This window comes from Equus asinus, chromosome 1 (assembly GCF_041296235.1).
Source record: "Equus asinus isolate D_3611 breed Donkey chromosome 1, EquAss-T2T_v2, whole genome shotgun sequence".
NCBI classification, from domain to species: Eukaryota; Metazoa; Chordata; class Mammalia; order Perissodactyla; family Equidae; genus Equus; species Equus asinus.
This window is the reverse complement of record NC_091790.1, coordinates 120,751,069-120,778,647: the sequence shown is the minus strand read 5'-3', so window position 1 is coordinate 120,778,647 and position 27,579 is coordinate 120,751,069. Positions and strand designations below refer to the sequence as shown.

Below are 27,579 nucleotides of genomic sequence, written 5' to 3'. Positions count from 1 at the left end.
AGAATATGTGAACGAAAGTAGGGTGTCCAGCCACGCCAGGGTTGTGTAGGGAAAAACTGTGAAGTCCTGTTGTGTGGGCAAAAAATCAGTGTGTGTCCTGTGCAGCTAAAATTGTCTTTGAGCAATTTTAAACTCTGCAAACTGAAGAAAACTGACAGTAATGCAAAGGATTTTTTGTCCATAGAAATGTAAATTGTGTCCACTGGACGGCAACTGATTATTGTCCCATGGATACTGACCAATTCGTCAGCTTCGCACCTCTCTGTAAATTCAACTTAGCATCCCTTATTTGACTATAAACATGTCATACTTGGTATCCTCCTTGGAACCTGTTATAATTTCTTACCCATTCCCTTAGTAATCAGTGACTTAAATTAAATCTTTGACACATGTTCTTTGTATATCTGGATGAGTCAAGATTTTATCTACTCAATTTATTTATTTTAAAAAAATTTTTATTTTTATTTTCTAATTGAGATATATTTGACATATAACATCATGTTAGTTTAAGGTGTACAACATGTTGGCTTGATACATTCATATATTGCAACATGATTACCACCGTAGCATTAGCTAACATCTGTATCATCTAACATTTAAGATCTAGTCTCTTAGCAACTTTGAAATTTATAATACAGTACTGTTGGCTATAATCACTATGCTGTGCATTAGATCTCAATTACCTATTTTTTTACATTATTCTTCAACACCTGGGACATCCAGGTTCACACCTGCTGTCCCATATAATTACTAAAAGTGCCCCTTTACTCTTAAGCGTCCCAGTTGGGATAACAGATGGTACCTATATTTTATTTTATTATTTTTTAAAGATTTAATTTTTAAAAAATTTTTCCTTCTTCTCCCCAAAGCCCCCCAGTATATAGCTGTATATTTTAGTTGTGGGTCGTTGTAGTTGTGGCATGTGGGAGGCCACTGCAGTGTGGCTTGATGAGCGATGCCACATCCCCGCCCAGGATCTGAACCTGAGAAACCCTGGGCCACTGAGGCAGAGCACCCGAACTTAACCACTCAGCCACGGAGTCGGCCCCTAGTTTATATATTTTTAAGTCACAAAAGGTAAAACACAAATAAGATTATACACCAATGAACTGAACACAAAAATGTGTTATAAAACTGCCTGATATATGAGACAATGAACCAACAGAAAAGTACATGTAATTTTGAGAGATTGGTAAGATACTGATTTCTAGGCAAAAGACTGCTCTGGGGAAGAAACTTTTTAAACCCATTTGTCTTCATTAGAGTGGTCTTGTTTTTTCCATGAAACCTTAAAAGATGATGAGAAGGCATCCTGCTTGTCCGAAAACTGACACTTAGCCAAATACACTTACTTGTTGCTTACTCATCTATCCAATTTTATGTTTGAAACTGGATTTTGTGAGTTTTGCCATTTAGCGTTCCATTCCAATTGCAATTATAAAGGAGAATAACAGAAAAAATTAAAGGTGAGTGAGTTAATTAAAAATACAAATGTGGGGAGAAAAACTATGCACATTGCTCTGGGATAAGACAATTGCGGAGAGAGAAATATTTCTTCTTTGCTGTGCATAGCGAGAGAGAACACATAACACACTGGGTCAGGATGTACAATATTAATTATAGTAACAGCCTATTATTTGAGTGTTCAATTTGTACCAGGTACTCTTCTAAACTCTCTACGTGTAAACAGAGTCCACCTAACAATTCTATGAGTTAGGTGACAATATTATTCCCATTTTACAGATGAAAGAAACCAGGGCAGAGAGCACTTAGATAAGCTTGCTCAGGGTCATACAGTTCCTAAGTAGTAGAAACGTGACTTGAACCCAGATGGTCTGATGGTAAGCCTGAGTTCTGAATATGGAAGTGTACTTGCATGATTGAGGTTTTAAAATATTTCTGATGAATCTGTCTAAATCTGCGTCCATGGTCCATCATTAAAATCATTACAAACAACCTCATCTCCCTTGCTTCTCTCTCACTCCTGGCAAAACCCAAGCATGGATCAGCTCAATTACTTGCCTTCTCTGGACTTGAGCAGCTGTGCATGAACACAGCTGGAGAAAATCACTCAACAGACTGACTGATTTTACTTTAAATATTTGACTTGAAACCTCAAATGTCCAAGGGCTGGCAACTGCTCTACACTCCCTAATAAACTTGCTTCCCAGACCCCAAGATGGCAATTTACTACCACTTTCCCTTTCCCCAAACCTACGTAAGTTCCCCTCCCTGCCTTAGCATCATTTAACTTGATCTCACACTTCATTGAAAAACTAAAAACCACCAGATTGGAATTCCTTCATCGTTCCACCACCAAATAAATAAACCTCTCTCCATCTGCCAGATTGTCTTCTCTCCTCCTTTAACTGAGGAATTGTTCCCTCCTCCTATCAAAGGCCAATTCTTCCCAAAGATTTCTAAAAAACTCTTGTGCCACGTTATCATCCCCTCTCTCAATAAGACTGTTCTCAGAATATAAATGTCGAAGGATCTACCATCTTTAAACACCCACACACACAACATACACTCACCCCGACCTTGAGTCTGCATTTCCTGCTAGCCATCACCCTTCTTCTCTTCTCCACAGACAAAATTCTCAAACGATTAGCACACATCCACCACTCAACCCACTTTCATTTGGTTTCCAGCTTCACTCCTCCACCCAAACTGGTTCTATCAAAATTATCAACGAGGAGCCAGCCCAGTGGTGCAGCAGTTAAGTTCGCATGTTCTGCTTCGGCAGCCTGAAGTTCGCTGGTTCTGATCCTGGGTGCAGACGTGGCACCGACTGGCAAGCCATGCTGTGGTAGGCGTCCCACATATAAAGCAGAGGAAGATGGGCATGGATGTTAGCTCAGCGCCAGCCTTCCTCAGCAAAAAGAGGAGGATTGGCAGCAGAGGTTAGCTCAGGGCTACTCTTTGTCAAAAAAAAATTATCAACGAAATCCACATTGCCAAATGGAAGGGCTGCTTTTCTGTCTTCATCTCACTAGACCTCTCCACAGGGTAGGGAGAAATAAGGAAGAGACAAGAAACGTCATAAGTAAGTTATATAGTGTAGGAGAAGCTGAGAGGTACTGTGTAAAAATAGAAGTCTCCAGAAAATGAAGTTGACACAGGCAAAGTGTAGGCTCTGCTAACACCCTCTTTACCTATGCTTATAAAAGTTGTATATATAGTAATCAAGCAGCGGCTCCCATGTAATCAAATTTGCATTCAGGTGACTTAAGCATAAAAAGCAAAAACACATTTTGGTAATCTGAGGTGGCGTCATTTATCTGAGCAATATCTCCTTAACATCTAAGAGGTGACATTTTGGTATTTGTAATCCCCTCAACCATTGTTTCACCATGCACGAATATACGAAGAATGCATGAAGAAAATGGAGTACTCCTGTCAGTAATGTTGATTCTTACTGTGTGTGTGTGTACACGTGTGTGCTTGTGTGTATGACTGTGTCGAGGGGCCCTGGGGAGGGGATGGGGGCAGTAGATGAGGAAGCTGTGTGAGGAGTAAACTTATATGTTCCTCAGGTCACAGGTAACTTCTTGACCCTCATAAACACTTTCCACCATCCTCCAGACTTTTAAAGGAAGAAAATCCAAGTTTATAGTTTTGGAAACATAAGAATAAATCTAAAGGAAAACTTAAAGACTGAATGTCAACATTTCAAGAAAAAAAACCCTTTTCGTTCAAAATCCAAATAAGATATATGATCCCACTTGATAACAGATATTGCAAAAGCACAGAGTCTTCCTACAAAAATGCCATTAGCTTGTCATGAAAATGAAGACACACGGCAGGAAGGCTAAATTGTAAACCGAGGATAACTCCAAATCTGTTGGGTTCGACTGTAAAATGCATCTGAAATAATTTCACACTCACGAGTAGGTTCAGACACAGCATGAACAGGGCTCTACAGAACAGGGGCCACAGCACACCCCAAAATACAAGCGTCAATATTCCAGGCATGGGTGATTAGAACATTTGTTACAAAACAACAAGACAAGGTTAGTTTACGGTTGTTTTTAAGTAAAGTAGGAGAATTCATGACCCAATGGATGTGCTTAGGTATGAGGTGAGGTTCAGGAGATACTTGTTTTGGAAGTGGAAGATTGTCAGGAAGAATGTAATGTACACACTCAATAAAACCAGGTACGCCTCTACTCTGGTAATCTCTCCACTTGAGCCCAGAACTCATAGGAAGCCCCAGCCCCACCCAACTCTACCCTGTGTCTCTCTGAGCCTTCAAACCAGGGAGAATCAGACCATCAGTCGACACGCCTGCAGGTTATCTGCTGATGCCTTGGCCCTGGGGAACCCTGCATGCCCCAGCCAGGGAGTACTAACCCCAGGATTATGTTCCCAAAGAGTTCAATTTATCACTGTAGCCTTTTAGTTTGTTTTTTCAAAGCTGAATTTATATTGTTTAGCTTTTAAAAAAATTTACTACTTTATCTCTTTCATATATGTTTTTTAAAGGACAAATTAATTCTAATTTTTTCTCTATGGTTCTATTAAATCCTTTACTATATCATCTCATTTTATAGTCAGTACAGGAAAAACGTATTCTATTTATTTCACAATTTATTTGATCACTATTACTTCTGTACTTTTGCTAATTTTAATGACTATTTTAAAAATTTAATCTTTACCAATTAAAGTACGGATATCTTTTCTCCTCTCTTAATGGCCTCATAGTGATCTGGCCTGTACCATATGGTAGATCTTTATTAACTGCATCCCTGATCCTAAAAATCAAACTGTCCTGGAAGGCTGATGGTACTATTATAATGCAGTGGAGCTGAGGAATCTAGAAAATTCCACGCCAAAATTCCACTTCATGGTAATAAGAATTCTGGCCCCAGCAACGTATAGGTGAATGGCAGGAAAGACGATATCTTCTTAAGTCCTGAACTAGTCAACGTCTTTCTAAGACAATGTCAACTCCACCTAAATTCTCTCAATAAACCAGGACACCGGTAAAAACCACTAGAAGTCGCCCTGTTCTGGTCTGCAGACTTTGGGCTGCTGCAGGCCAGGCTGTCTGCTGCTCAGTTTCCAGCTGGCCAAGGTTGCTCATTTGTCTGAAGCTGCCTCCAAACCCGGGAGGTTTAGTGATCCCAAGGTGCTTAACATCCTTTCATAAAGCAATTTCATTGTTACCTCCTCATCAGCAGAGTTGGCCCAGTGAGTTTTAAATATTTATTTTCAATAAAGATAAAGTCACAGACCATTTCTTGGAAAAATAAACTTTCTCTCTAATACTTTCTCTTACGCTTCCATTTCATTTATTTCTTTATCATTAAAACCAAAAACACAAGTTCCTCTTCTGGGAAGAGACTCAGTGTGTACCAAGAGTTTCCCACTTAAAAATCTGGAACCAAAGGACGCCATGTCTCATCCTGATAAAGGAGGAAGAGATGAAGACTGCTTTAGGAAGCCTTTCAGAGAGAACTGCATTTATCTTTCATTGGTAGTTCTATCTTTGTCATGGATCTATTTGGTCTGGGAATGAGTTTTCTGTAACCTTTAAAGGCAAAATGCTTTAGGTTAATTTCTCTTGTTCTTGTCATATACCTTTGTTAGCTTGGACTTTCCTGTTAGGCTGGATATTTGGATACCCTATCGCTGCCACTCCTCCCTGCTCTTTCTTAGGAAAGAAATATTTCACCAACATCATCTAAGTGGGGGCCACGATTCCTCTAAAGAAATAAGCATTAATTCTCTCCTTTAGATTGCACATATATACTAACGAGACAAGCACATACAGTTTATGCAAATAAATTGCATGACTGCTATAAGGAACTACTTACTCTCCAAGATTTCATTTACAACTATACTCTTAATTTTTTTCCCAGCAATTGATGAATTAGTGCTTGAGAGGGTGCCCTTGGGAGGTGAGAAAGGGGTCTAAAATGAGTACTGTATGATTATCCATAATGGACACAAGAATAAAAAAAGGAAAACATAAAGGAGATGTAAAAAATTGAGGAAAGGCTTGATTTAGACCTATTCACAAGGGGAAGTTAGAATGATGGAGAGAATGCCTGCAAGTGGTATTTGTAGATACAGATAGTTCATTCTGCTTACTACGTTGTAATATTGAGGAACGCCGGTTTTAGAGAATGTGGTACGTGTCATCCACATAATCAGAGACGACTGAAATGTTCATGTTAAAGCCCTGTGTATGTGGTTGCACTTAGGATTCTTTAAAGAATTAAAGTTTGCACTTCAGATTCCAGTGGGAAAAGCAGAGCGATACTGCTAAGATGCAAGCACAAGCCCAGTCACAAGAGCAGAACAATCATTTGTATCAAGACTAAAGCTCACTGAAAAGTCACGCACTCGGGGTTTAGGGAAGACACTGTACAGGGAGAAAGAAAACTCTATTTCCTAAGTACACCTTACTAAACTCTATGAAACAGTATGGCTTACTAACAGGATGGACATGTAGAGAAATATCTACGCTAAAAGCCCCAGGGGACCTATGAGCCAGCTTTGTTGGGCATCCTACTCACGGGTAGAAATCACGCAATGACAGAAATCTCCGGACCATGTGAATGAGGAAAGCCAGGGGAGGGCTATACAGTTTGTCCCCCACCTCAGGACTCCTGTCAAGTTCTGACCGGCAGAACTCTGGAGAATGACATTTCCCTATCTAGAAAATCACCACAGCGCGAAGTCCTTAAACACATAAAACATGTGTTAGCTTATAGAAATCAGCCTATAGGAAAGCCTACAGAAAAGGCAGCGGGAGCACTGGAGAAAGCATGGCCTCATCCTTGGACAGCCCTGTGCTCAACTGCTGGTACATCGTAGGCACATAATAAGTGGTAACTAGTCTATAGTATGAAAGAAAGGATGCTTGCTCTTATTTTCTCTACCTGACTGCTTCTTCCTCAGTATAATCCTTCATCCTATCCAAATTTTCCATGTAACTAAAAATTTCTGTTCTCTACCTCAACTAACAGAGAGAACGGGAAGCAATGGTGCATAGTGGTCAAGAGTTCAGGAGCTGGAGTCAGTCCCTGGGTTTGAACGCTAGCTCACCCATTTATCTACTGCTGTGTGATCTCAAGCTAGCTACGTGTGTACTTATCATCTAAGCCATGCCTGGAAGTGGGGTAATGATCGTACTTATATTTCACTGAGCGACTGTGAGAATTAAAAGAGATAACCCATGCACAGGATTAGCACAGTGGCTGGCAAATGAATATTCAAAAAATATAATTTATTACAATGATCAGTATTATCACCCACTATGACTATTTACTATTATTATTATTTCTGGGTCAAAAGGAGAAGCAACGAGTTTTACATGATTAATGGGAAGTTCAACCCAAAGCTTTTTGTTCATTGCTCCCATCATACCTGAAACTCCCTGGATATTAACTTTTAGCTGAGGAAATGGACAACTTGTGCAAAACACAAACACGTGACCAAAAATTCACAGAGAAAGAGATCTGGCTTTTATGGTAGATTTTTGTATATTATGAAGGCAGCGAGAGCTCTTTCAAATTTTCTTAAACTGACAGAACAATGAGTTGTTATTGGACTAGATTAGAAAAGGAAAATAACTAGATCAGTTTTGGAAAGTCTATCTTAGAAGCAAATATAATTTAAAGATATGAGTTTCAACTTAAAATATTGACACAGACTCTACACAGACACTACATAGACTCTTACAGTTCAGATCTATATTCTATCATTTTCTAGAAACAAATGAATCATGGAACCACTGCAGCACACTTCTAAATATTAAAAAAGAATTAACTAGAGAGAAATAAATACATTGGGAAGCCATCAAAGGATGTCTCAACTAATCCATAAAATTAAAATATGAAATAAAAATGACTTGTCTTTCCCATTCTCCTTTCAGCTTTCTTGCTATACTCTGGCATTAGAGTATATAAAACTGCATACTTAAATGTTAAAAGTATCTAACATTTCTACCTGAATATTATTTTCTTCCTGGCCAATCTAATACACTCTAATATGCATATGCTTCTTTAGTTGCATGACAATCATGCCAAATTTGTGTTCAACATCTTTCTTCTACTTACCTGTGCAGCCATGCAATGGGAAATGTATATTAAAAGCTTTTCATTCATCATTTACGTGCTTCTTAATTTACTTGGGAATTAAATTTTGTTTTCATAACAAGTCTTCACCTGGAAATACTGGCTCGTATAACCCTACCTCTAGAGATTGACATTCCTTCTTTATAAGAAAATAAACTACCAGGTTATACAACAGAGCAAGTAATGAAAGAATCTGGTTAAACAAGTTTTCTAAAAATAAGAGAATTCATTCCATACACATGGGCAGATTCCTAAATATTTGAAAGTCCTAAAGGGCATTTAACGTTAACTCTATATATATTTAAGAAAATCCAAACTTTCACCAATGATGTTGAAGATATTCTAGGATGCTACAATCCTACAGACCACATTTAAAATATTAGCCATCACTGTGTACAATATATTTTGAAGTGCTGATTATAGTGTTCTAGGCAATGAGATACCAGGTAAACTAGCTTTTACTTGACCGGTCTGCCCTGTAAGAACTTGTAGACCGAGCAAGGATATAATTCTGCTAGATCCTACCAAAATTATAAAAATTCTGAATTAGTGAAATTTTGACTTAGACAATGTAATTCTCAGTCATATACAACCAACCTGGTCTTACAGAAATGCCTTTTAATAGTAGTGCTAAAATTAAGAATGGAATTTTAGGGGCTGGTCTGCTGGCATAGTGGTTAAGTTAGCAGGCTCTGCTTTGGTGGCCCGGAGTTTGCAGGTTTGGATACTGGGCACAGGCCTATTCACCATTCATCACCCACACTGTGGTGGTGTCCCATATACAAAATAGAGGAAGATTGCCACAGATGTTAGCTCAGTGACAATCTTCCTCAAGCAAAAAGAGGAAGATGGGCAACAGATGTTAGTTCAGGGCCAATCTTCCTCACCACACACACAAAAAAAACCAAACCATTTTTTTTTGTTTTTTAAGATTGGCACCTGAGCCAACATCTGTTGCCAATCATTTTTTCTTTCTTCTTCCCCCCAAAGCCCCTGGTACATAGTTGTATATTCCAGCTATAAGTCCTGCTGGTTGTGCTATGTGGGACACCACCTCAGCATGGCTTGAAGAGCAGTGCCATGTCTCCACCCAGGATCTGAACTGGTGAAACCCCAGGCTGCCAAAGCAGAGCGCATGAACTCAACCACGTGGCCACGAGGCTGGCCCCAAGAATGGACTTTTAGAGTGCAGAATCAAATAGATAATCATCGCATAAACATAAGCAAGAAATTTAAAATATTTTTTATCTAGTAAAAACTAAAATCTGTCTTACTGGATCCAATTTACATTTTTAGAAAATGAGGTGATACAGGATTTTTGGTCAATTCAGTAAATTAATAAATTTCAATTAATTTGCCTGGCTGTATAGATTTTGTATAGTACATGTATTAGTTTTCTATTGCTGCTGTAACAAATTACCACAAAATAAATGTTTCCCTGGGCTAAAATCGGGGTTGGCAGGGCTGTGCTCCTCTCTGGAGGTTCTAAACGAGAATCCACTTCCTTGTCTTTTCCAGCTTCGGGAGGCTGCCTGCGTTTCCTGACTCAGGTCCCTTCTCCAGCTTCACGTCCTAACATACGCGCATCCGAGGGTCAGGATGTGAGCATCTTTGTGTGGCCATTATTCTGCCTACTGCAGTACACCCGATTTACACTTAAACCTGTAATATTCAATTAAATATTCACCCAGCAAATTAAAATTCTCTAACACTATACTATTATTATTATTGTGTGGACTAAAAATAAAAAATGTTTTAAACTTGGGTCAGATGACCACATCTCCTCTCAGTAAAGATATATCAACTTGCCAGCCTCTGACTTCTTTCCATTTGTTCATGCACAAATCTGACACCATTCCCCTGCATTTGCCACCTTATCCCTAAGTTTATCACAATTCAGTACACAGCAGATTACAAGCTGATAAAAGTATGAAGTTCCCTTAGGACAATGTAACATATATTGCTTATTTTATTTGTTATGTATTACGGCAAAATTATTTATTTCTTTTACCCTGAGGCCACACCTCGGACCACAAGAAAACCTTCCTAAGGAAATCCTATTTCACAAACGTCGACTTCACACGCAAGGTTTTAGGAAGAAGGATATTGCAAGACTCGATTATTAGGGTTGGCATAGATTTTGGAGAAACCACACGCTGTTTTAGGAAGGAGATAAAGAAAATTTGGCCCAGAGATCTTCACCCGACTTGCCCGAGGTCACATGGCTAATCTGTAACAGAGCTGACTCCTGATAATAGTATTTTTCTCACAATTATGACGCCGTTCACCTCACACATAAAACACAGTCAACTATGACTCTCCTCACTTCACCACCTTGTAAAGCAACAGCTTTGGTAATTTACACCTCAAGGGATCGTAAAAGTTGAATTTTATCATTCTGTCCTAAACTGAGGATCAAATCCCGCACAGACCTTGTGTAAATTATACAAAATTTATAAAATGTGACATAGTAAGGAGAAACCTAGTAGGTAAAAAGGAGAAACTGTCAAGTTGACAACAAAAACAAAAGATGCTAAGCCCAAACTAATATTGCAGATAATTTCCATAAGTCAAAGAAAAACTTGAAAATATTGAAGTTTTCCACGACAAAACAGCTGCTTGTTGGTGGATTAAAATGAAAACATGATAAATACTTTTTAAATGGATTTTCTGGGAGACATAAAAATGGCTGAGAATCAGTACAGTTTGAGAAATGTTGTTTCAAGAGTATTTAGAAGTTTTGTCATGTTCCCCAAATATTTTAATACCTGCTTTAAAAAAATCAGCTAAACAAACCTATAGCCCTAATCTAATAAACTACAAATATCACTCTGATTTTCAAACTAATTTCTTTCAAGTATTAAATATATATATTCTTTATGTATATAAATATATAGCTATGTAATTTCCCATTATCTAATAGGACTGAATTTCATTTTTAAAAGGTACAGGGGGGAAAAAGCCTCTTAAATTATCAATCTAACTTTATTTTCTTGGGATCATAAAGGAAAATTAAAGTCAACTTACTTGATATAATAGGGCACTTTATTATGTGAAATGGATCTTTGCCACGGCAGCTGGACCGAAGCTGAGGAAACAAAGGGAGGTTACTGGAAACACCGCTAAACCAAAAGCCGTATGTCTTAACGCAAAACAAGTGACACGTTTTATAGTAAATTCACTGAGAGCCGCTCTGGCTTTTGAGCTGGATTCCTATAATTATGAAATCTGCCAGGCCAAACAAAGAAAGGCTTTAAAGATTCATTGGAAGCCAGGAAAGAAACAACACAGGTTCAATTTCCAATGCCAACTCCAACTAATTGAACCTGTTGATAAAAATACTTTTAAAAATCAAGTTGTATTGTTTATAACCACCACAATTTAAAACTTAGTGCTATCTGGAAACCGGACTCTGTAGATATTCTTTGGTTTACCTAAAACCAAAAGTAATTTTACCTGGTATATCCAGATTATCAACTAGATTTCTCAAGACTGAATTTTCCAGATCACTAATAATATTCCTTATTTTGCTTCATATTCACAGAAATAACTATTTAGGACAGATGGCATTTAAACAAACTCAATTATGTTAAAAAAGGGAAAATTAAACGTAAGCAAAGGGTTGTAAGGAACCAAGGCAATTATGTGGATAGCAGAATCAAAAATACATATTTTCATCTTAAATGCACAGAAATATAGTTTCTTACTTTTACACTAGACATCACTATGATTGAGATTCTGTTTTGTTTTACTGAGGTACTTATTTTCTACAATTCCAGTTACTCTTTACTTATGAAGAACGTATTACTCCTACATTAAATCAATTATTTTAAGGCTTATTTAAGAAACTGTACCTGGAAATCTAGAGCTCTTGAAGAATTCTGCTAAATGAACCAATAAACAAGCAAAATCGAATGAAACTTTGCAACTATCAGCAGACTCTCATATCACCAGTTGTCGCCACTGATATTTTTCTGAATTTCATGTCATTATCTTACAAATATATAGCATTCTAAACTTTGCAAAGCACTTTCAAATATATCTATTGATAAGAAAGCCAACAAGATACACATTAAAGCTCCATTTTGTAAAGGAGGAAGTGATGCTTAGACGTGAAAGGACTTGTCCAATGAAACACTGGCCGAGCTCAGACGCAGTCTCAGGATTTCTGACCACTGGCTCAGCACTTATCCTGTTCAACGGTTCTTCCTCTATTTACAAAATGTGAGCACTCTCTTCTCCAACTATGACCATGAAAGTACAAAAAGGGGATGAAAATGTGGAACTAGGTATGTTAAGTTTCTCATTAGAGCCAACCTCATTTCAGTGTTGGCACCAGGCTAACAGGCCAGTTTTTATTTTGTGCCTAACTAAACAGGCTCCTTTTATAACCATGGCTAAAGTCCAAGAAATATAATAAAGCCAAAGATCCAAGCAGCAAGGGATAACAATTATTAAATTTATTAATTGGGATTTTGTTTACACTTCTCCATTCAGTTTAATAATTGTTTTGATTTGAATAACCTTGACCTCCTTGGACTGTTCATGCTAGACAATGAAAGGCTTGAGTTTCAGAAAGTGTATGTGAGTTTTACAGTGTTTCATTTCCTAGAGAACATGAGTTTGATTTTTATTATGAAAGAATAGTTGCTAAGTGAAAGTGTAGGGTTTCATCAATACTAACAGAGAACCACTCCTTAGAACTGTAAATAGAGCCTTAGTTATTTGTCAAATTCCTGTTTAATTTGGTTTCAGCACACAGTTTTACATTCTACAAAATTAACTTTAAGGAATCTGGAGTATACTGCAAATATATTTACTTCATCAACATTGATGGTATCCAAACTTTAGAAACGCGTCCTGGTAGATGGTATATTCCAGGGAGGGGTACACATCACTCAAAGATAGGCCATCTAAGGGCTCAGGTTTGTGAAACGGAAAAGATGGGGTGAGGGGGCAGGAGGGAGAGAGGGAGAGAAGGAGGTGTGGGGAAGGGGGGGAGGGAGAGGGAGGGTGGGAGAGAGAGAGAGAGAGAGAGGACACTAACAGGTGCAGAGCAGGAAGGGCAGAAAACGACTGATTAGGATTCTTGAAATTGTGCAAGAAAAGCCCGACCTTGAATTGAGGTAAAGCAGATTATCAACCATGACAAAAGATCAAGAGAAAACATAATCAGTTTAGTCAGAAGATATGGTACTACTTCAGTTTTCGCAATGGTTATAGATACAAAGAAGTTATCATATTTGGGAAATAAGCTTTGCCTTAAGTTTAAACTTCACTGAAATTGAATTAAATTAAACAAGCTGGCTTCTTACATATGTTTGCCAGAGAAAATGAAAGGAAAGGAATTAATATTTAGTGAAAGCATTTGTGCCAAGAACTGTGTTAGGTGCCTGTGTAACTCCTTGTGTTTTCTCATTTAATTTTCAAGGCAATCAGAGGAAATAAGTATTAGCATAGCAATTTTAAGGTAAATTAACTTTCAGGGATTGAGGGCTGGTAAAAGGCAAAATTAATATTTTAATCTCAATTTGGGTGACTCAGAATCCTACATTTTTAGTTTCCTCAGTAGAGAGCGACAAAGTAAGAGTTCTAATTACTTCTATGAGATCTCATGAACAGTCCATAAAAGTAAAAAATTCAGTTGGTGGGTCCAGCCCCACGGCCTAGTGGTTAAGTTTGGTGCACTCCACTTCAGCAGCCCGGGTTCAGTTCCTGGCTGTGGACCTACACCACTTGTCAGAGGCCATGCTGTGGTGGCGACCCACATACAAAACATAGGAAGACTGGCACAGATGTTAGCTCAGGGCGAATCTTCCTCAGCCAAAAAAAAAAAAAAAAATCAGTTGGAGAATATTACATAAAAATCTACACATGTGGCTTGGCTAAATCTGCAATACTTGACAAGAAAAAAAGCTAAATATGACTGCAGTGGGCCCAATAAACCAAAATCTCCTCATTGAAAGATTTGTGGGGAGTGATGGTTTACTTTTAAAGCTGCAGGTGCATTTTAAACTAATAAGCACCTTTTTTTTCAAAGATTGGCACCTGAGCTAACAACCGTTGCCAATCTTTTTTTTTTTTTGCCTTTTCTCCCCAAATGCCCCCAGTACATAGTTATATTTCAGTTGGGGGTCGTTCTAGTTGTGGCATGTGGGACGCCGCCTCAGTGTGGCCTGATGAGCGGTGCCATGTCTGTGCCCAGGATCCAAGCCAGCGGAAACCCTGGGCCGCCAAAGAGGAGAGCACGAACTTAACCACTCAGCCATGGGGCCAGCCCCTAAACTAATAAGCACTTTTTAGGGAGAAAAATTAATTTAAAATCTTAAAATATAAAAATGATTTCTTAGAGCCAGCCTGGCGGCATAGTGGTTGGGTTCATGTGCTCTGCTTCAGCGGCTCAGGGTTCACTGGTTTGGATCCCTGCAGCATTTTTTGCTACACACCTCATCAAGCTATGCTGTGGTGGCATCCCACATACAAAATAGAGGAAGATTGGGACAGATTGTTAGCTCAGGGCCAGTCTTCCTAACCAAAAAAAAAAGAAAGAAAAAAGATTTTATTGTGAAATAGTTCATAACCTTTGCATATGACACAGCAATGATGATATATATTAGTTACATTAGTTATATATTAGATGTATATTAGTTATCATAACAGATGGTTCAGTGAAAAACCATAGCTAAAGGCAAATGATTTGTGCTCCACTTCAGACTTATCAATTGTGACAAACTTATTACAAATAATAACCAATAAACAATACTGTCATAAATGTTAATGTCTCCTTTTATACATTTATCTACTATAAGTACATACAGCAATGAATATGGCTTCTTGAGTGAAAGGATATGCTGATTTGTTCAATTAATGAGGTCAGTCAAGTTTATTAGTACTTACTAGAGAGGAAATGCTGAGAGGATGGTCCGAAATCTCTGTGGGCGTCCTGAAGCTGTTTCAGGCGATCGTCCACAGAAACCTGCACGTGCACAGACAAGAAAGCATTTGATTTCCAAACAATGACTTTAACATATCCTCAATTTAAGTATTATAATAAATGATGCTACTGCCCAGATATGAATGCTTGTACAGACTCCTTCTCCATCTCTGGAATCAAAATACTGGTATGAAAATAGACCCCTTCTGGCACCGAGTAAGAGCAAACAGTGTCAGGCCCTCTTCTAAGCAATTTATATGAATTAACCCTTTAATCTTCATAATAACCATATTGGGTAAGCATTATTTATTATTACCGTTTTACAGATGAAGACATTGAGACACAAAGAGGTGTCGAAGGACACAAACTTAGCATGTGGCAGTGCTAATATTCATACCCAGCTCATCTGGTGCCAGAGTCTATGCCTTTACTGTTACTCTAGGTTACTTTGAAAGCAGCAAAGCTCTGGAACGTCTAAAGTCAAGATGTGGCCATGGGGTCAGTGGCTACTCATCTCTTTTGTAAGGAAGGTGGCAAAAAGCGCTACAGGGAGCAAAGGAGAAAGAAGTCTAAAATATTCCAAGGGAAAAAATAGATGACTAGAAAGATGATGATAGATAGATGACAGAATTAGATTATAGACAATTGTTCAATAGATAGGTAGATGGAGAGTGAAAAGACATGAGTATGGAATGTCTTCTATGTTCCTCCAAGTTTGTGCCCAATCATCTCGACTTGGGTGTATTCAAGTGTGTACCAGCAGATTAGTGCACTCTATATATTTGTTTACACACCTTGTATAGTTAGCTCTCTGCATTATAAAAACGCAGAGAGTCGGAGCACTGAGAAACTAAGTGCAAATCAATGACAATCACACTGCCCACTGATATGCCCATTCCCTGTTTCCTGGTCTTTGTCTATGCAATGTTAGCAGTTCTGATTAGATTGCCGATCTTATTTTCAGCTGCCTTTAAATGAAATGTGTCTACCTCTGGCTCACTGGGCAGCTCTATTTCTCCTGGTTAGCTATTTAAGTTGCATTAGCAAGTATTTTGTTTGTCAAGGTCAAAAAACATTCAAACACCACACTTCACGTTCAGGAGGAGAAAAGAAAATGTTACTCCTGAAATTTAACAACGCTGTCTGCCAGCATTGATTTCTCTCCTCTTACTCAACCAGCAACTAACATGTGAGCTCCAGGGGTACCAGGCTCAGAGATAAGGATGACAGAATACACATTCTCTTTCAAGCATAATGCATGCCCTGACTTCTAATCTTTGGAGATGGATAACAGAAGCAGAATGGGAAGGTAATCCAGATGGACCACGGCAAAATCCACATGTAGATAATGAATTAGAGAGATGCACCAGAAGAAAAAAGAGTAAAGGTCAAACCTGTGTCCCACTCACTAGAAAAGCATATATGAGTTTAACGGATCCTGCCTTACTAATCTCACACTATTAATACTCTTTTCAAAGACAGAAAAGATCGTCTAACACTATACACTCATTTCTTACCTCTTCCATTGCATGAAACACATACAAACCACTGAGCGTTTCAATGTTTGAATCAATTTAGGAAACCTATATACTATAAAATATTACACCCTTAAAATAAAATGCTTCTGCTTGCCACCTCAAAATTGCATATTTATTTCATTAAATATCACCTTTTAGGCCCAAAATATAGAGAGAAATTGGTAAGAATCATTTTTTCAATCTTCCACTTTAATTATTCCGCCAGTTCAGGGGAAAAATGATTATTATGACTCCTAGAAGCTGGCCACTGAATGTGACAAAGATTGAGTCAAAAACTTCTGAGTGGCATGTATAGTGACTTGCAAATGCTGATAGCTACTAATACTTGAGAGAGTTCTTCTTGGTTTGGCTCTATTAAATCTGGGACAAGCAAGTCATATCAGAGTCATCAGAACAACTGTAATAGATCAGCTAAGAACTCAGAGCCAAAGGCAAACACAGAAGAGTGTAAATGTGCTAGCTGGAAAAAATGAGCAAGACAGCAAAATAGCAAGCAGTGGAAGAAGAAGGATGGAGACTTTCTTCACTTTTCAAAAGAAAAAAAAGTACATGATTAAAGTAAGAAGAATGACTCCTTTATGAGCCATTATGGGAAAAATGCTTCTGTGACCTACCATAGGTTACAATTACTGTGATTTATTTGACCTTTTGCAATTTTCTACAAATATCATATGAATAGTACATCATAAAATTGCATTAAAATCTCTATTCATAAATAAATGAGGCCTTTGGGTTCAAGATACTGAAAGACAAATACTTGATGATAGCATATGCTATAAATCCATTATCAAAAACAACCAACCAGAAAGAGGAAATGATGGTGTGTGGTAGAATAGTGAGGTAGAGTTTAAAGACCAACTAGGTGTAAATCTGGATTAGGAAGAGGGGTAACGATACCTGCAAAAGTTTCCATCGCATATTAAGGTCATCTAGCTGGCGAGACATCTTTAAAGATGGATGCAGGTCAAGTGGAGACAGCTGACTGGACAAATCATTCACTGTTTTAACTTTTAAGTTGATTGGTGCAATTTCTTCTCTAAAGGCCTGGAAGAAGAGGATGAAAATGATGTCATTGGTAAAGAAGAGAACAAAAGGTAGCATTTTGAACTTTCTTTCAAAGAAAACAGCAAGACCAGCTGAGAGGCCAACTACAGTTGCTCACTCTACAGGAGCCCACTCAATCCAGGTCTTCAGTAAGCCAGGACCACCAGCCAAAGAATTATCCTTTATACCCCAGAGAATCTAAATAGGTGTGTGAAGAGAAAAATTATAAGGCGAACTCATTTAAATGATTACATATTTTCTCCAAATTTTTCATCATATGCAATTTAGTCTGGAGAATGTTTGCCATTATCATCCACCTTAATAATTTCTAGTCTTGATTCTATCTTTAATTTTCTTTCGTATCTTCCTTCTTTTTTCTTTCTTAATATGGCTACCTTAATACTTTATACCTGATGCAACAACTTGATTTGAATGTGTCCATTTAAAATTAAGTTAGAAAGTGGCCAAGAAAAACAACTTTCCTAACCACAAAACCTATGCCTATTACATACTTGAGAGATAAGGTTCATCCCTTTCAGAATCATTTATGATCAGGCTCTGTGGTTAGAGGTGGGGCAGGAATAATGGGGTCTATAAGAAAAGAGCTTAGAACTGACAGAAGCCACCTGTGGGCACAGAACAGATAGCTGGCACGGGTGGGGGTGTATGTAAAGAGGGGAAGAAAAAACCAAACAAAAAAATATTTGAGGCAATGGTAGTAATATGTGTTGTGAGAGCAAACAGAATAATGAAAACACTAAGTTTTCTCCATTCTCCACATAATTCCACCTGCCTCTATGTTCATGTTCCCTTTTCCCAAAAAATTCTTTGCCTAGGTCCCATTGATCCTTTAAAGACAACTCAGGCACCCAGTCCATGCATCCCACGTCAGGGAAGATTTTCCTGAGGCCCTTCCTTTACCAGTCTTGGCTGGAAGCCCTTCCTCTGTGCTTCCCAGCACTCTCTCTGCCTTCTCGAACCCAGTCACGACCTACAGCCAGCACGTGTCTAGACACACAAATCAGCTTATAGTGGGGCCATTCCGATTGTTTGGTGCCATATGAACCAGTTGTTGTGTATTTTAAATACCATTCCTCATCAGAGCTCTGAGTCCTTGTATTATAAGCATCCAGATTCTTGATGTCCATCAAGTAGAATAGAAGTTTCTCGAGAACAGACATTCTGCAGTATTCAGCACAAAATGTGCAATACAAGAGGGTTGGAATTCATTTCTATTGACAAAGGCCCACAGAAATGATATCCGAGGCAAGATTAAGCCAATACACAATTGGGAGCAGACTTGAGATGTTAAAACAGAACAGTACATTTTTAATTCTTTGGTATGTCACAGAATTAGAGTTAATCATGTACCAAAGTGAATTTATAGGGATTAGGTGGTGTGAGCATACATTTAGCATCAGCCCCCAGGTGTTACGATTTCTACAGTCCCCACTCCTCAAGAGATTAGTCACATGTGTATGAACTCCCTTTATTCTCCTCTTTCCCCATACCAAATTTAGTTAATGTCAGAATATATATCAAAGTGCTTTGAAGTCCATGAAGTTTTATTAGAACACTGCAGTATTAATTTGGCTCCCTCCTTATGCTTATAAAAAGAAAGCCTCCTTAACAACTTCCCCCCTTCCTTTTCTCTTCCAAGACCTTCTCTCTTCCAAATCCAGTTAGCCTACATAACTCCCCCTTATATAACATGTACAGGCTAAAAATAATCATCATGTTTGATAAAAACCAAAACATTATTAAAAATATAACTTTATCTTTATAAATGAAATGCATTTTAGGTAAATTAGAGAATATATTTTAGTGTTTCAAAATTCTTGAACGTGCTCAAAGTCGCAGGAAGAAGCTGAAGGTGGAGAGTCAGAAGAACAGATCTGGAACCCAGAGTTGGAATGAAAGACATGGACAATGGAGGTAGCAGTGTATTAATGACATCTGAAACAGTGAACATGGAAGTCAATGTGCGTAAAGCAAGAAATATCGCCAGAATCCTGCAGACATTAACATTTCAAAATCAGGTAGAAGAATGGAAGCTTGCAAAGACACGTGGACTGCTGCAAAATGGAGAGAGGAGGAATCTAGAGTTGTGATAGTTTTTCTCCATGGCTGTAGTTATTGGTCCTTCATGGATGACAGAATGCGCATGGACAGACAGACACACAAATACAGGTCAATGAGAAAAGCAGTTATATGATAAGCAGTTATATGATAACAGAGGCATTGCAGGTCTAAAGAGTTAATAATTAACCCAGAAGCATGGGACGGACAGGAGTGGGAGTTAGGGTGGGGAAAGAGAATTTTTCGGTCTGGACTTTGAAGAGACCTGTTTAAGACTAATTACAGAACTCATATCCTTCAAGGCTTCTTCAGCTGTGATTTCAACATTACACATTAATATTCTCTCCTTGAGTATCTTGGAAGAGTTGAGAATTTTAATCAGCTTTTTAATCATTGTCTTTGTATTTTGTAGGTACTGAAGATTAAAAATGAATTGCTGGAAAATACTATCGGATTTATATGATTTTAAATGATAAGCAGTTTTACTTCAAGACATGGTAAAAGTTTTTTAAATTAGATTATAACTTCAAGACAGATTTTTTAAATCTTATAGAAGAGAAAGGAGTTTTCATTTTTCCTCTATAAAAATACTTTTTCTCTTACAAGCCACAGGTGAAAACGTTAAAAGATCTTTGACAAACTAGGTCTCTGGGTTTTGTTTTTGTTTTGGGGGTGAGGTGTTTTATGGCAACAAGGAATCATTCTGTTAAGAAGGTTTATCTTTTGCTTTTCAAGAGCTTCCAAATGAAGGGGCTTGATATAGAGCAAGTTTTAAAACGGTTTCAGATCTGCCGCATGTTCTAGTATAAAGAACCAATTGATCACGTCTTGGCTGCACCTTCCTATAGGAGAATAAAAGTCTATGTGGTCTTCCTGGCTATATAAACAGAAACATCTGCTACTACTAAGGGTGCTGACTGGCAGCCTGTTGGCAGATGTGAATTCCAAACCCTTCTCCTGTCAGAAGATGCGTATTCTGCAAATAAGAATGATGAGGGATAATTTTAGGAAGTTAAAATTATTTGATTACCCTCAAAGATTTTGTTTTCCAGTTGCTTTGCCATATTTAATAATATTTAGCAATAACTGGTACTTGTTTTCATCTGCCTACTGCTTCAGTAAGATTTGGGGTGTACTTCAGAGCACACGGAAAACCAGACATTGAATCCATTCTATTTGGTTTAATGAGACTTAGGTTTTTATTTTCCTTTTTCCTAATAAGATGTGAAAATATTTTAATCCACAGTTTATTCCTTTTTTCTTAAATATTAACTGTATTTTTCCTAGCTTTCTACTTAGGCGGAGAGTTGAACAAAAGATTTGGAGACAGAAGAGGGTAATTTCTTTAATCAAATGGGATTAATAACTCCCAAACATTCAGGCTTCTAAAAACTCCAGACGCAACTTTTCATTTTTCCCCCAACACTAATAATCTGCATTAAAAATGGATACTTTCAAATTCAAACGTGTAAATTCTTGCTCCAACCAAGACACACTTTATGCAGTACAATAGAACACACTTTTTGTAACCCATTGACTTAAAAGTTTTCAGTGTTTGAAAACCATCTTTTAAAATATAATAAGCGTGCAACTTCCAAAGAAGTTACACTAAGAGGCTTTATCTTCATTTGGTTATTTTAAACTCGGATCCACTCATGAAATGGTTTTTAGGATACTAGAGTTGGAGAAAGAAGCCTGCTTAATTCAGTGGGTTGCTGGAAACTTATGAATATTTACAACGAAAGATGGCAGACACCAATACTCTTTTTTAGTAATAAAATGTTTTTTAGTTAAATTTAACTTTTAAATCTTTGAATTCAAATAGTTAATCAAAGTTGTGTTTAGCTACATTGGAATGAATGAGGTCTCTACGATGAAAGAGAAGAGCACGAAAGAAATCATGAAAACTCTTATCACTTAGTAGCTGTGTGGGCTTGAGAAATATCTTCAGTTTCATCATTTGGAAAATGGACATAATAATAATACCTATCTTGTCGGGCTGGTGTGGGGATTAAAAGAGATATCCATGTAAACTGGCTAACAACAGTTCTTGGCACATAGTAAGCCTCAACGAATGCTAGTAATTATTATTATTCCTATGTCTACACACACATATAATTACTCATGTAATTTGCCTAAGCATTCAGTTAATTTCTTAGACTTTCCTTCTCTTCCTCTTCAGCCACATGCATACAAACAAAGGGAGAGTGTTATCCAATGTCTGTGCACAAAAGACAAATGTCTTTTATAATAAGAATTCTATTCATGGGCAACTGAAACTAATACAACGCTGTATGTCAATTATGCCTTAATAAAAAAAATTCCATTCATTCATGATAGATATCGTCTGTCTAACACCTTCTGATTTTTCACTGGTTTATTCTTTGATTTGATTCATGACGTCCTAGTGTATAGTTTAATATGCTACTACAAACCCTACTACACTCTAAATCTGTTATCTGTGTCTCTTACTGCCTAAATTTCATTAATTTTTTCCTGGATATGTTCTAGAATATGGGAGCCAAAGAGTGTCTAGACCATAGGACTGACATCCTTAAATTTGGGCAATTCCTGACTATAAAGAGAATTTACAGCTAGACTAGCGCTTCATTAATGTACTCAGGCAATGAGATAAAATTTTTAGATAAGAATTCCCAATAAAACAGTATACTTTGATTAAACTTCTAAATCCAACTACCACTCTCCAGGAAATAGACAATAGAGAAGAACCTGCCAGACTACACAATGTGAATGCCATTCTGCAAAATCCAGGTTGTGAGAAACACTACAAAACAAACAATTTCGTTTCTTCAACAAATACATTGTAAAGAAAACAAAAAAAAGGATAGAGGGGAAATCTGGAGATTAAAAGGGAGTTTAAAATATTTTTTAAAAAAATAAGTAAAATTAATCCAAATTGTTTAGGGATGCACAGTTGGGTAAAAAAAAAAAAAGCTAAGAAAAATAACAGTAAATGATTGCAAAAGTCTCATTCGTTGTTATTTGGGTGAAGAGGCTTCTGATGGTGAGGGGCAGATGGAAAACATCTGTTGTGACTGGAAATGTTCTATGTCCTGATTTTGGTAGGGGTTGTAACGGTGTTGGCCTAATAACAATCTCTTATAACAATTTATATCTGTGGCTCTCTGTATTTGTGTTAGATTTAACAGTAACACATTTTTTAAATGCTTTATCTGAGGCAGTGATGCTGACCATGGTTTTTTCAATGTGATCCTGCAGCGAATCGATGAGCAAGTCTCCCACGGGCTTCCAGCCATTCCGCACGGCCTCTGCCTCCTTCAGGTCAGCATCAAGGTCGTCCATAGCTCCCTGCAGGTCTCGAAGTTTCTCCAATGCCTTGTCCACTTGTTTTTGCCAATTGTTGGTAACAGCGTTCAGACTTTCCCACTTCTCTTTGACTTCAGAAGACTGTTTGCGCATGGCTTTGGCAATCTTTTGGGCTCTCTCCTCAGGAGTCAATTCTGTGATTTTAAGAAAAAAGAATATTTGGAAGCCTGATCAACTCTACATTCTTTATAGTGAAGCATGACTACAACCTTTCAAAGGCTTGCCACCAGGATACACGGAGACAGAATTTTACACTGGCCAGAAGAACAAAACATTTCTCCAAACTTCCTCCACTATTCCCTGCTACTCCTTGAAAGAAGAAGATAGTTCCTCAGAGTAATGAACGGCCTAGTTTTTGGTGACTTTTGAATTTTAATATATTTGCAAACCTTGAAATGTAACAAGATAACTCAAGAAATAAAACAATTTTTCTTTACCATAAACTTAGTTACATAAAATCCAAAGACGGCTTTTCATTTCATTGTCCTCATGAGAAACAGGAAGTTAATTAGGAGAGAAATAGCTTTAAGTCATGAGTAAAAACTCGAGAAAATAAGATTGATTTATGGTTTTCCTGAAAAAGTAACTGAAGACAACATATCTTAGATACTTAATCATCGCTGAGTCTGTTTGGCAGTTCATCTTCAAAACAGGGTATTTTCTGTAGCCAAGACATGTAGCATGTCACAAACATTTCAACAGGAAGATGGCAAGATTTCAAGGACCAGCATAAGTATTTAATAGAGCAAGACAGCTTCCAGAATGTCTGAAATAAAGTTAGACTTTCAGACAAGAAAGGGCATAAGGCAAGGCCTTGCCACCGGACAGGGGCAGGAAGAAAGAGTCGGAGTCTCAAAGACAAGCAAAGGATAAGAGACAGAAATGAAAGTCAAGTTCAAGGCCAAGGCTCAGAAACATAGAGATGGGAAGCTGACAAGACAGCGGCAGAGGACTTTGATGGACACAGAGCGGACACTCAAAGCAGGTTGGACAGCCCTCCAGCTGCACACTCCTGGGCCTCTCTACCCTCACACCTGAGAACGCCTCCCTTCCCATCCGGCTGCTTTGCCGGTTGTCCTACTTGTGCACTGGAGACAGAGAGGCAGGTCAGAAATACACAGTCAAGGCAAACTGGAGTTTAATTTAAGACAGAAACGCATATTCTTCTTCGTGGCAACAGCCCATCTTTTAGTATCAGTCACATTAGCAACATCCACTTCATCTAAAAATATTCCAAGTCATTCTTACAATGAAAGGAAGTTCACTGAACTTCCTGGTAAGACGAACTGCGTGGTAAGCCAAAATAAAGCAAGCTCTCCTTAAACAGTAACTGTCACATTCAGCATAAATGTGTCTGCTTATCTGTGTTTACTTAAATATTATTTAAAATTCAAGTTAAAAGGGACAGAATACATCTTTTTATCTACCTAGATTTCCAGAAAATTCTAGATATCTCTATTTAGACTTAAAAGCAGCTGTGATGAATCTCTGGGAACCAAATGGACCATGAAGCGTTTAGCAACCATGGAACTCCAACGTATACTGCTAAAGTGCTGTGAAGCTATAGAGAGTCTTAATAATCCAGTGGCAACTGAATCGATTACAATTCAGTAATCAAGAAGAGAAAGTGTCATGATAGGTAGATAGATTGAACATACCAGTAAAAGATAAATAAGGAAAACAGTGAATGAGAGATCTAGTTTCAAGGAATGCTTAAACTCAGACACAGTCCAGTACAACAGTCAGGGGAGGGACTCAAGAAGCCTGGGGAAAGGTCTTAAAAAACACAACATGTCAAGATTTCAAGGTTCCTGAGGAAAAACTTTAGGAGGAAAGGTATGTCATTAGGCAAACCTTATTTAAATCCTTAAATGTTGGAGATATTTAGAAAATGAGAAATACATAATACTTATATCTACTGTATATAAATATAAAATGCTATGTGTGAGATGAAAAGAAATCATTCTTAATAGCCTGGTGAGAAATGGAGTTGATAATTTTTATGACGGCAACACCTGCATTTGTTAATATGTCACTTAGGTTTTTTTCAAAGATATACTTTAAGCACTCATGTTTTACTGACTTTTGTAAAAAAAAAAAAAAAAAGAAGAAAGAAAGAAATACAGTACCAATTTCAGAACAGACAACTTAGTTATGATGATTTTTTCCTTACATAAAGTAACACTGTTTCTGAGTTAATCATTGAATGACCTGACAGGGAGACACACAGCTTCTTTGTCCTGTGACAAAACACCCAACGCTGGCTGTGACTTTTTGTCTTCGCTTAATGTAAAATCTTTTCATTGAGCAGTTTTTTGGTAGTATTTATTACATAACCCTCACTCAAGCAGCTCCTCAGAAGAAGAGAAAATTTCTATGTCCAATTCACCATCTGTTGGCCAGAAAGGAAACATACTAAGTAATCCTAAATCAGATTAAACCCTGTTGCCTCCCACAGCAGCAACACCTCAGTTTAACAAAGACTTTAAACCGAGAACAGAGGGAAGTACAAAACCAAACAAATACTGTCCAGAACGTTTGTGTTATGACAATTTGGGGTAAGAAAATAGAAAAATTAAAACAGCAAAAAAGCAGAAAAGATAAAAACAATAAAGGGAAATAATTACATTTAAAAAAGTCCTCTCAATATTTGAAAATCAAAGGACAAAGTTCTCTTCAAATATTCTGCACCGATGCTTAGCAGTAAACTGTGAGCCCCTCCTGCAGGAGTGCAGAATCTTCTGGACTAGCGGTTCTGAATTCTGGTGACATGTTAGAAACCACTCTGAGAATGTGTATGCTTGTTCATTTGTTTTTAAATGCTGATCCCCAGGGGCCCTACCCCAAAATAGGAAAAGATTCTCATCTAGTTGGTCAAGGGTGAAGGCCAGCAGAGACATATTTTAAAAGCTCCCCAGATAACTGTGCTGTGCTGCCAGGACAGGGCACGGCCAGCCTATTGGCTTAGAAATTGATTTCTCTGGTCCCCGCTGCTGACGCTCCACAGCATATTTCCACTCCAATGAGTCGATGTGCCCTTCCCACTCGGAGCAGAGCCACCAAACGCTGAAGGCCAGGGAGCAAATGAAGCTCGGCGGCGATAAGAGGCTGATCTAATTTGCATTTGAAAAGGCAGTAATAGAGGCCAATCGGAGAGACGGGAAACAGCAGGATAAAAGCAAATAAATTTACTGACAATTCTCAGACCAGCCAGAAGTGTTTTTTCTCTGTCACTTTCCTACTCCTTACAGTGTGCGTGTGCGTGTGTGTGTGTGTGTGTGTTTGTGTGTATTTTAGGGGGGCGCACTTTCACTTTCCATTCTCCCAGTCCCCTCCCTTCACATCTTCCCCACTTAACTGGCCAGATTTTGAGGGTGGAATTATATTTAATTTCTATATTTGTATATTTACATTCTATATTTATACATAACCTATTATATTATATTGCAAACACTATATTTATGTTTCTATAATTTAAAATAGCAATTTCTTTATTGTGTTACAAAGATATTTAAGGAAGAACAGATAACTGTCTTTTAGAAAGAAGAAAAAAGGAGAAAGGAATGATCAATCTTGAAATTTTCTCTCTTGTCCAATTATGTTTATTCTTCAAATAGGCAAATTGATTGGATGGCGTTTATACCACGCTCTCCTTTATCCACGGGGAAAAGACCATAATGTGGTTCACTGGAATCCAGGAGGAAAACCGACGTGGACCAGGAGCAGAGGCCAGCATTTGTAACCAGCCCTGCTCCCATCCTGCCCTTTGCCCCCAGGCGAGCTACATGGCCTGCTCCTTCCAGGTTTATCAAGGAGGAACCCTATTTTCTCATGCTGGAAAAACATTTCACACCAAGGCCCTCTTTCACCGAAAAAATTCAATTATATAAGAAAGGCAAAGCCGCCACATCACTCAAAGAAATCTTAACAGCAGAGGAAAAAGAAATCTCCCTTTGTAGGCTTAGGCAAAAGAATTTTTAAATTTTAAAAAATGAAAGTATATGTTTCTCACTATCATTCTCCTATTATGAAATGATAGAAATCTATTAGAATCAGCCCAGTGTTGTTTTTAATAAAAATTTCCCATATTTACTGAATTTTCTTTCTCAGTTATGGTACTGACATTTATAATCTTCCACCAGAACTTTTTAGTCTGAGATTCTAAAGCATTCTGTCATGCATGTTTTCTTTCTTTCCATCTTGTTTTTGTAGTACTCAGTCTAGAGATCGGTATGTCCTCAATACGCAATAATGAATTGAGTTGGGCTGAATGGAATTTTAGCTTCACTCTTTATTGAAAATATTTAACTTCATAATTTGAACTGGAAATCTACTTATTTTTTCTTCCTCCTCCTCACACCCATATAAAGCATTTATAAGAAGAGTTTTACTGTGAAAGAGAAAGATAAGCCTTACAAAGTCATTTCAAGTATGGTAATTCCAAATACCTTATTTGTTCTGTTTGCTTTTTTCGCATGTACCTATAATCTTATTGTTGTATTTCACCAAGAGATGCAAAGGAAACATTAAGACAAACAAAGATAGAAAA

The 27,579-nt window shown here is 37.7% G+C and overlaps 1 protein-coding gene across 33 annotated transcripts in view; it reads right to left on the bottom strand.

Moving 5' to 3' along the window:
• The window catches only part of UTRN (utrophin), a 478,862-nt gene that overhangs the window by 75,542 nt on the left and 375,741 nt on the right, over positions 1–27,579 (bottom strand). For all 33 annotated transcript variants that reach the window (XR_011502522.1, XR_011502525.1, XR_011502539.1 and 30 more), the window contains 4 exons: positions 22,896–23,164; positions 17,457–17,603; positions 14,985–15,063; positions 11,115–11,175 (listed from right to left, as the gene is read on the bottom strand). Coding sequence is in view for 30 of the 33 variants with exons in the window: in XM_070506675.1 (XP_070362776.1) it covers positions 11,115–11,175; positions 14,985–15,063; positions 17,457–17,603; positions 22,896–23,164 (556 nt within the window). In the remaining 3 variants the exon portion in view is untranslated. The remainder of the gene's footprint in view (positions 1–11,114; positions 11,176–14,984; positions 15,064–17,456; positions 17,604–22,895; positions 23,165–27,579) is intronic.